Source organism: Neophocaena asiaeorientalis, unplaced genomic scaffold (genome assembly GCF_003031525.2).
Source record: "Neophocaena asiaeorientalis asiaeorientalis breed wild unplaced genomic scaffold, Neophocaena_asiaeorientalis_V1.1 scaffold46, whole genome shotgun sequence".
Classification (NCBI taxonomy): Eukaryota; Metazoa; Chordata; class Mammalia; order Artiodactyla; family Phocoenidae; genus Neophocaena; species Neophocaena asiaeorientalis.
The window spans coordinates 3434949-3445386 of record NW_020175393.1 but is presented as its reverse complement, the minus strand read 5'-3'; the positions used below and the strand labels follow the sequence as shown (position 1 = coordinate 3445386).

General features: G+C 50.4%; 1 protein-coding gene across 1 annotated transcript; it reads right to left on the bottom strand.

The window, feature by feature from the left end:
• Positions 1–599: 599 nt before the first annotated feature.
• On the bottom strand, positions 600–2649 carry CLPSL2 (colipase like 2). The gene is given in 4 exon segments (XM_024765881.1): positions 600–695; positions 1850–1899; positions 1902–1968; positions 2566–2649. Coding segments are annotated over 4 exon segments (297 nt in total).
• Between the last annotated feature and the right edge of the window lie 7789 nt (positions 2650–10438).

Sequence of the window (10438 nt, the reverse complement as noted above, 5' to 3'; positions counted from 1 at the left end):
TATTGAGTTGTGTGAGCTAGTTTCTTTATCCATAAAATGGAACCGATGATATTAGAGAACGTGGAGAGATCACTGCACCAGGTCACTTTCCCACCACAGGCATGGACATTTTTGCATTTATGCTTCACACGCATTCTCATAAACACTCTCTCAATGATCTCCACCCTCATGTTCCCCTTGAAAAGCATTCAGATCCCCCTCTCAGTCCCCCCTACCACATACCCATCCATGAGCACCTCAACACACTCTCTCTCGAGGCACATTCCTCAACCGTGCCCCTCCCACATAGCCCTCCTTCCCAAGGCTTGGCCCTTCCTGGATGCAGCCTCTTCTCACCCCTACACCCCAGTTCCCTCCCGCAGATCTGCCCTGAGGCCACCAGGCCTCCAGACAGGGCCAAACCCCATGGGAAGCTCTATCATGCCTCCTGTCTCCCCTTTCAGCTACCCCCAGACTGGAGCAATCCCTATCCAGTTCCCTCTCCCAGGAAGTGCAGACAGAAGCCAGAGACTGGAAGTGACTTTAATGTCTTTTGAGCAAGATGGCCCCCCCGCCAGGAGGAGAGGGAGGGAGGGGTGGCAGTGACCAGCCTGCATCCTCTAAATCAAATGGCACCGGCGGGTACAGACTGGGTCCTTGTGTATGCAACTTAAGCCTACTTGGCAGGGGCATATGATGTTGATGGCGCCCTTGGTCTGCGGAAAACAGGTAAGAGAGTTGAGAGTTACCAAGGTGCAGGAGAGAAGGGGGTTTAAACTCCTTGGGGAGCAGAAGCAAGATCATAAGTGATGGAGTGAGACAGACGTGAGCTGTCAGCTCTACAGCTGATAACTTTGTGACCTTAGGCTTCTTTGTCTTAGTTTCTGCATCCGTCAAATGGGGATTATAATAGTAACCCCATTTGTTATTTTGAGAAAATAGACAAAATAAAGTAGATCAAGTGCCCATGATGAAAAGATCCTCCGGCCACTTCAGCTGTAGACTTAGGCCACAGGAGCGGCCTGACTGGCTCCCTGGGCAATGGCAGCTCCCCAGACAGGGAGATGGAGGCTGAGCCCATCCTCCGTAGGAAGATTTGGGCCCAGGGCCGGAGAAAAGGCAAGCAAGAACAAGACGTACAATGCATTCTGCTCCCTGCATTTCCACCAGCTAATAACAACCATGCTTCCACTGAGCACTGTCACTGCCATGACCATATACTCTTCCCAACAACGTGGTGGGGTGGGTACTTTAACCCCATTTTTCAGATGAGGAAACTAAGGCTCAGAGAGCAGAAGTGATCTGTCTGAGGTCACAAAGACAGGGACTGGAAAAGCCAGGGTTTAAACTCAGGTCCAATCCCAAAACTGTGAGCCTGCCACGGCAGCTCCGCTCAAGAAATTAGGTCATAGCGGCAGGGAGGTAGGGATGGGTTGAGAGGTCTTTTCCCACCCGCTTTGCTGCAGTGATGTTAGGGTAGAGATGTTCATTCATGCAACAAACATTTGTTGAGCACTACTGTGTGCAGGCACTAAACTGGGTGGGTAGGGGTTCAAAAGGGAATATGTCTTAATCCTTCCCTTGCAGAGCTCTGCCCAGTGGCGGAGGCAGACAAAGGCAGGGAAGTCAGGGAGATACATGCTCTGCTGAGGGTCTGGGTCCCAAGAGTGTCAGAGCTCCAAGGAGGGAAGTCTTCTCAGAGGAGGTGGCTGGAGTTGTTATTGCAGGACGATTAGGAGTTTGCCAGGTGGAGAAGGGGGAAAGAAAGGCTGCTCCAAGGAAAGGGCAAAAAAAGCAGGTGCAGCCACATGGGTTTTTTAACCCATCCCCACCCTACATACCAGAAGGGGCTGCCCCACCCGAGTCTCACTTGGGGCAAGTACATCATGGTTATTCTGGCCCTAGGGACACAGAAGGCACACCGTGGTCCAAGTTGAGACAGCAGTCGCTGTAGCACTCCGAGTGGTGGGAACACCTAGCCCCGTTCGTCTGTGGGGACCCGCCCTAAGTCACCAGTCTCTGGCAGCGTTTGTGTATAGGGGTCAGGGGGGGGTCCCTGACATTGCCAAAGCCCCAGGAGTCCAGAAAGAGAAGCCCTGAGATGGTCACCCCACCTCCCCCCCCGGCACCCCTCCAGCAGTACTCAGAGGAGCAGGGGGAGAGGAAGGGTGGCAGTTTAGTGCTTTTCCCTCTGCTTCTCCTCTCCTGGGGGCCTCCCTCAGCTCTGTGCGTCCCAAAGGGTGACCTTTGTTGGGGGGAGAAAATACTCCCAGATCACACTTTAGTGGGGTGTGGGCGGGCAGGACCGAGTGTCCAGGAGCGGGTGTTGGGAGGAGGGAGGGGATGGTGCTGGTTATAAGGCCACTTTCTTTCCCCTCCAGAACCACCAGGGAGGTGAAGCAGGGCTTTGAAGTTCTTTGGGAACCTATCAAGCTTCCAGCCTGAGAAGAAATCGCCAATATGGGGTGGTTCCCCCCATCCCCCTCTTCTCTCTCAAAACCTAACTGGCACCTTCTGGCTAGACGATGATACCTCGACCACCGCCCTCTGCTAGAGTGGAAGGTTCCAAAAGCTCTCTTGGCTCACCTTTGTAGACCCCTTTTTAAATTGCGGGAACGCGTCCCAGCAGGGGAGCAGTATCGCCGCGAGTATCGCGAGGGCCGCGGCCATGCGCTTGGGAAGCAGAAGTCCCGTCGGGCTCCGAGAGGCTGCGGGGATAAACCTTCCCGCTGCCACGTGACCCGGCGCCCCCAGCGCCCGCCCTGGGCTGGGGGCGGAGGGTGAGGGTGTTAATGGTCACAGGCCACTCCAGAGCGGAGGCCCAAACCAGCAGAAGCCCTTTCTAGCGCCCAGGAGGTTCCCAGGCCCCGGCAAAAGGATGGAATTAGGAAAGGCGCTCCTATGAGACCCTGACTCAGGCGTGGCCCGGCCAGATGATCGATTTTAGGGGCCCTAGGGCCATCCGTATGTATTACTTGCAAATTAAAACTTAAAACTGTAAACTAAAGCTTTATTTTCAAAAATTATGCAAAATTTATATGCTGAAATGAAACAGCTTGCTTCTTGATGTTCTGACTCTCTCTGCCCTTTGCTGCACCAAATTGCCCACCACCCCACCCATCCTGACCTTTTGGACAAGCCAGCCCCGCCCTCTGGTGTTTTTCATACCCTCACAGGCCCAGACACGTCCTCTGTAAGAATCAGGAGGCAATGGGAATTCCCTGGCGGTCCAGTGATTAGAACTCGGGGCCGCTGGGTTCACTCTCCGGTGGGAGAACTGAGATCCCACAAGCCTTGGGCTGCGGCCAAAAAAAGAGAAAAAAAACAGGGCTTCCCTGGTGGCGCAGTCGTTGGGAGTCCGTCTGCCGGTGTGGGGGACACGGGTTCGTGCCCCGGTCCGGGAGGATCCCACGTGCCGCGGAGCGGCTGGGCCCGTGAGCCATGGCCGCTGAGGCTGCGCGTCCAGAGCCTGTGCTCCGCAATGGAGGAGGCCACAACAGTGATAGGCCTGCGTACCACAAAAAAAAAACAGCCAGGAGGTAAGACAAGATGACCTCTAAGACCTAGACGTCTTCCAGGTTTAAGGAGTCAATTAACTGTCAAAGAATTTGTAAATTGTATATAATTCACCCACCTTAGTATGGGGGCGAGATGGAGGGGGCGAGGAGAGGAAGACTGGGAAGGAAGAGGGTTCAGGGAGAGCTGCAGGTAGCCCTCAGTGGAACTGGGGGAGGCAGGCCTTCCGCACCATTTCCCTCTGGATGAAACTCGCACCTCACCCCACCCTTGGATGCTTCTGCTTTTAAAATTTTGCTATTGAGATCACTCTGTATGACAGTCTCTAGGTCCATCCACGTCTCTGCAAATGACACAATTTCGTTCCTTCTTATGGCTAATATTCCATTGTATATGTGTACCACATCTTCTTTATCCATTCCTCTGTTGATGGACATTTAGGTTGCTTCCATGTCCTGGCCATGGTAAATAGTGCTGCTATAAACATTGGGGTGCATGTGTCTTTTTGAATTATGGTTTTCTCCAGGTATATGACCCAGGAGTGCTGGGTCATATGGTTGTTCTGTTTTTAGTTTTTTAAGGAACCTCCATACTGTTTTCCACAGTGGCTGTATCAATTTACATTTCCACCAACAGTGTAAGAGGGTTCCTTTTTCTCCACACCCTCTCCAGCATTTATTGTTGAGAGACTGTCATGCAGAGTGAAGTAAGTCAGAAAGAGAAAAACAAATATCGTATATTAATGCATATGTTTGAAATCTAGAAAAATAGTACAGATGAACCTATTTGCCAAGCAGAGACACAGATGTAGAGAACAAACATATTTAAAAAAAAAAATTTGCACGTAAGAAAATATCTGAGGGGCCCTGACTTGAAGGGGGTGCTATAGACTGAATTGTTTCCCCCCTTCCCCAAATTCAAATGTTGATGCCAGATCCCTCAGTGAGATGAGACTTGGAGATGGGGCCTTTGGGAGGTAATTAGGTTTAGATGAAGTCCTGAGGGTCCCCTCATGATGGGATTAGCACTGTCATAAGAAGGGACACCAGAGAGTTTGCTGTCTCTTCCTCTCTGCTGTGTAAGGACACAGAGAGAAGGCAGCTGTCTGCAAGCCAGGAAAAGGGTTCTCACCAGAACCAGACCATGCTGGCACCCTTATCTTGGATTTCCAGCCTCCAGAGGTGTGAGAGGTAAATTTGTGTCGTTTAGGCCACCCAGCCTATGGTGTTTTCTTATGGCAGCATGAGCTGACCGATATAGGGGGCTTAGGTCTTTTCTCTAAGATAACAGCTCCCACTGAGCTCAGAGGGTTTTGTGTCCATGAGCTCTGTTAGCCCTCCCTGTATTAGGGTAATTAACAAAGGATGTCACAACAGAGAACTCTTGAAATTTCAGTGGCTTGGTACCATAGTGCTTTATTTACCAGTCATGTAAATTTTGATGCGGGACAGGAGACCTTTCTCCCATCTCATAGCCTCACCGTCTGGAAGAGTGGCCTCCAAGGTCCTTATAGAAGATGGGAGAGAGAGATGAAGGAAGCACATGGATCCCTAAATGCCTCAGCCAGGCCTGACACATGCCTCTTCCACTCAGAGACCATTGGCCACAACTAATCATGTGACCTCAACCTTCTGCAAGGGAAGCTGGGAAATTCAAGTCCGGGAATATTTAGTGCATACTATCGTTTCTGCTGCCCATTTTACAGCTGAGGAACCTGAAGGCTCAAGGTAAAATAACTTGCCCAAATAACACAAGTAAGTCACAGAGCCAGATATAAACCCAGGGCATTCTAGCTCCTGAGCCCAAGCTCTTCCACTGCCCCTCCCCCCTACTGCTGTGGGTGGCCAGAAGGCTTTGTCCCCTAAAGGGATTTCTATCGTCATTAGTTTCCCATCCGCAAAGCTCATTGTGAACTGGAGAGGAACCCCAGGGGATAATAATTCTTTGTTTAGAGTAACATACTTCCCTGAGGTATTTGTGAGGGGTAGATAATTGGTAAATAATGTCTAAGACTGCTCAGAAAAGGGGCAGGTGTGGGGCAAGAGGCCAATGGCTGTGTGTCAAGATTGGCAGGTTGAGATTCTTGATTTGAGGACCAGGGGTCCTAGGGAGGTTTGTTGAAGGCCCTGAGTGGGTGGTGGGCCCATGAAATTCTAAATTCTATGCAAAATACCCTTTTTTTTTTTTTTTTAAGGACAGAGGGCTACATTAGCCTCAGAGACTAGTTCAAATCCTTCATTTTTTTTCCTTTTTAAAAAAAATTTTGTTGAAGTCTAGTTGATAGAGCCTTCATTTTAAGGTCAGGAAACTGAGGCCCAGAGAAGGAAGGGACTTCCCCAGGTGGCTGAACAGAGCCAGGTCTGGACCCCGGGCTCCTGACTCCAAGTCCTCTTCTTCCTGTACCAGTGGCCTGTTTCCCAAATCCAGGTGGCGCTGGTCACAAGCACAAATCCAGGACACCTGTGCTGTGTGAGGGGGTGGGAGCCAGATCACTAGGGTCCCCAGGGCCTGTGGGTGAGTGGTCACTGACCCACCTGACCTGTGAGCGCGGCCCTGGCTCTGCCCTTTGGCCGGAACCCAAACCTGGCCAGCCCAGTCTCGTCTGAGGAGAAAGGGGCAGGAAGCGCCTGGCTGGGCGGACATCCTCCAGTGCCTTCTTTCCGGCATCTATCTGCTGGTTTCCATGACAATATTCTCACTGGTCTACAGCAAAATGAAAAAAATAAGGGCTTTTTTTGTTAAAGAGTTTATCATTTAGGGGACTTCCCTGGTGACACAGTGGTTAAGAAGCCGCCTGCTAATGCAGGGGACACGGGTTCGAGCCCTGGTCCGGGAAGATCCCACATGCTGCAGAGCAACTAAGCCCGTGCGCCACAACTACTGAGCCTTAGCTGTAGAGCCCGTGAGCCACAACTACTGAAGCCTGCGCACCTAGAGCCTGTGCTCCGCAACAAGAGAAGCCACCACAATGAAAAGCCCGCACACTGCAACGAAGAGTAGCCCCTGCTCGCGGCAACTAGAGAAAGCCCATGTGCAGCAACGAAGACCCAAAGCAGCCTAAATAAATAAATAAATTTATTTAAAAAAATAAATAAAGATAAACGTATTTAAAGAACCAGTTTTTCTTTTTGGCTGCACCGTGGAGCATGCAGAACTTCCGCGAACAGGGATCAAACCCATACCCCCTGCAGTGGAAGCACGGAGTCTTAACCACCGGACCACCAGGGAAGTCCTGAAGAACAATTCTCTACTCTGAAATTACATCCTTCCTACTTTTTTGGCCTTCAAATGTGTTTTTATGAAACAATGGAAAATAAGACAGTAGTAGTTTTGTTCGGTTTTCCATGTTGTTTCTTTGCCGATATATTAGATATATACACACAAATTCTGTCAGTTCCTCAAATTTTTTGGAATTTTTAATCAGTCTGGAAAATCCAAAATAGAATTCTGGAGAAAACTGCCCTTGTGAAAATCACCCATCACTCAACTCATTCCTGAAGGAACTCTCAAGGTAGTCTGGGGAGAATGATGAACAGTTGCCCGAAAGAGTCTGAGATGTGGAGAGAGGGCAGCAAAAGCTTCCTCGAGAAGAGGACAGGCAGTGAGAAGTGTTTGCAGGTACAGAGGTGGGGCACCGAGGCCTACATAGGATGACCAGGACAGGCCTGGATGCCCACAGGAGGGGTTGGTGCTCTTTTGTGAAGCCTTGAAGGGGGACTAGGATTTAGGCAGGCCGAGAGTAAAGGCCTTCCAAGCAGGGCTCCAGAGGGACAAAGGTTTGGAGGTGAGAATGAGTAGAGGACAGCCTCTCTGCCTGTGGAGGATGCAGATGAAGTTGGAGTGGTCAGTACTCCAGGGACCTTGGGGGACCATGGGAGTAACCCCAGTTGAAGTGGCTCCTCAGTGGAAAGTTGGGCTGGTGGTGGCCATGCTGGAGTCAGGGTGGGTCCCAGACTTAGCCTGGGTTCCGGGGGTTTGGTGGGGTAGGGGGGTTCCCTGCTCTGTGAGGATGGGAAGGGTCTCCAGAGCAAGGAAGAGGCCCACCATGTCTTTTTTTTTTTTTAACATTTTTAAATGCTTTACAATGGTGTGTTAGTTTCTGCTTTAGAACAAAGTGAATCAGCTATATGTATACATATATCCCCATATCTCCTCCCTCTTGTGTCTCCCTCCCACCCTCCCTATCCCACCCCTCCAGGTGGTCACAAAGCACGGAGCTGATCTCCCTGTGCTATGCAGCTGCTTCCCATTAGCTATCTATTTTACATTTGGTAGTGTATATATGTCCATGCCACTCTCTCACTTTGTCCAGGACAGGCTGGTCCTGGGGAGGGGCTGTCAGCTCAGCCGGGGAGGAAGACAGGCCTGGAGGAAAAGGACACAGCTGACCGCAGCCTCCCCCAGACGTAGTCAGCCCTTAGACCCGGGGCTTCTACCTGGAGGACAGAAGTGGGTAGTCACACCTGGTGGCCAGTGTGCTACTCCATTGCCCTCCACCCACGGGAGTGGATTGAGCATCTCCAGACAGGTTAGCCTATGATGGGGCTTCCTCATAGGGGCCATAAAGTGCTCCCCACGACCTCTGCATTCAGGTGAAATGAAGAAGGTCCCCAGAGGTCTCCATGCAGCTTCGGGTAACAGAGGGATGGCCTGACCTGGTGCCCTGCCCACACTGCCTACGCGTAGGGTGCCTGTGTAGACGGGAGTTTTGTTCTTCTCGGCTCAGGGAGTCTCTGAGCCACATCAGTACTCAGTCACTTGGGCAATGAGGGCCCCTGACCACTTCGAGGAGCTATGAAGTAATCACAACTCCTTTAGCTGCAACTGAAAGAAACCCAAGACTAACTAACTTGTTTTAAAAATAAAAACCAAAGGAACAGCATTGGGCCAATAGCTGTGTGAGGCTGGCCTCAGGGGTCCAGGGACACACTTGCTGGTGTTAGGTGTCTCCTACTCAGCTTCAACCTTTGTGGGGACTTCAGTCTCTCTGTCTCTGGGAGGGAGGCTGCCCCTCTGGACAGTGGGAGGGGGTGGGCAAATCTGTATAAAGCCCCAAGCCCCTCCCTTCAGCACCCATTATACAAAACCCTAGAAGAATTGACTGGCCTAAGTTGGGCCAATCGGTCTGGCCAGTGGGGGCCAGGGACTGTTACTGGCAGAACCTCATGAAGCCTGGGCAGGGCAGGTTTCCAAAGGAAGGGAGATGGGGGTTGGGATGGGAATGGATGCCGGTGGGCAGAAACACAGGTTTCTGCAACACAGGGGGATTGCTCCTCCCCCAAAGGCAGGAACGTGTCAAGGTTATGTTCCTCTAGCCAGGGACAATGCCGAAGGAAAGGTCCTCAGAAACATGTGCCCACTACCTCCCAGCCCCCCTCCCCAAAAGCCTTAAGCTACATTCCATAGACCAAGGGGTTTCAATCACTTGTTTTTTTTTTACTACAAAGATTTTTTTTATACTGGTATTCAGACAACCAGTAGATACTGTTGGCATCCATTCCAATTGACTTATGTCTGTCACGCTGGTTGTTGAATATTTGGATTATTATCGCTGCAAATGTGTATGTGTGTATGAAGCTAAAGTTTCACAAAACAATACTTACATTTACTATATGTGATCTGCTCTGCGATTTTCTATTCTATTTCATCTTTTTTAAAATGTCGGTTAGAATCCCAAATTGATTTCACTGTCCACTTATGTCCATTGATTGCTCTGGGCACTCTATTGAGTCCAACTAGTTTGCCCAACCGACTGTAGACATCTTGGCAGTCTCCATTTGCCCATTCATTCATTTATTCAACAAACATTTAGCACCACCTACTCTATGTCAGGCATTTTTATAAAACTTATTTATTTATTTATTTATTTTGGGCTGCACGCAGACCCCTCCAGCCATGGCGAGTGGGGACCACTCCCCAACGCGGTGCACAGGCCCCTCACCACAATGGTCTCTCCCGCCGCAGATCATGGGCTCCAGACATGTGGGCTTCAGCAGTTGTGGCACGTGAGCTCAGCAGTTGTAGCTCATGGGCTCTAGAGCTCAGGCTCAGCAGTTGTGGTGCAGGGGCTCAGCTGCTCCGTGGCATGTGGGATCTTCCCGGACCAGGGCTCAAACCCATGTCCCCTGCATTGGCAGGTGGACTCTCAACCACTGTACCACCAGGGAAGTCCCTATGTCAGGCATTTGTATCATCAGGGTTCAGTTGCAGATAACAGATACCACTGTACCTATTTTAAGCAGAAAGAGATGTAACATAGTAATTGAGGGCTTACAAAGTCTTTGAAAGGGCTTGAGGGGTAGAATAGAGACTGAACCTCCAGGAATAAAATTTTTCAAAAAACCCACTGTAGAACTGAGCTGCCAAGGAAGCTACCAACCCTGCCACCATTAGGAGGATGAGAGTCAGGAGGCCATCACTACAGCTGTTGGCCCCAGGAAACACACACCTTAGCTGTGATCTCAGAATCAGGAAGCTGCCATCAAAAAGTATGGCCTTTGTTTGCTCTATCTGCTGTGGCCAGAAAAAGAAAAAGAATGTCTTCCACATTTCCAGCCCTAAGGTCCAGGAAGGCACACCAGGAGGAGGTGGAGCAAAGGCCAATCTATAGGAGACACCTCAGGGACAAAACGTCTGGAAGTGGCAGGGGTTCCTTGAATGGGTTGGAGGTAGGTTCCTCTCTCGTACCTGAAAACTTTTCAGTGTTTACAGCTATAGATCACTTTGAATGTCAACCTATGCTTTTTATTTCTATGCTTCTCTTTCATATATATTTAACATGTTGGTTTTTTAAAAATCACATTTCCAATGGTCAGGCTTTTGTCCTCCCCTGGGAATTTGGTGGGGAAGTCCCATCCTCTGCAACCTTCCCCTTCCAACTGCACTGCACTTACACACCCACCCTGGTCCACTCTCTGGAAGGTGAGTTTCCATTCAACTATTC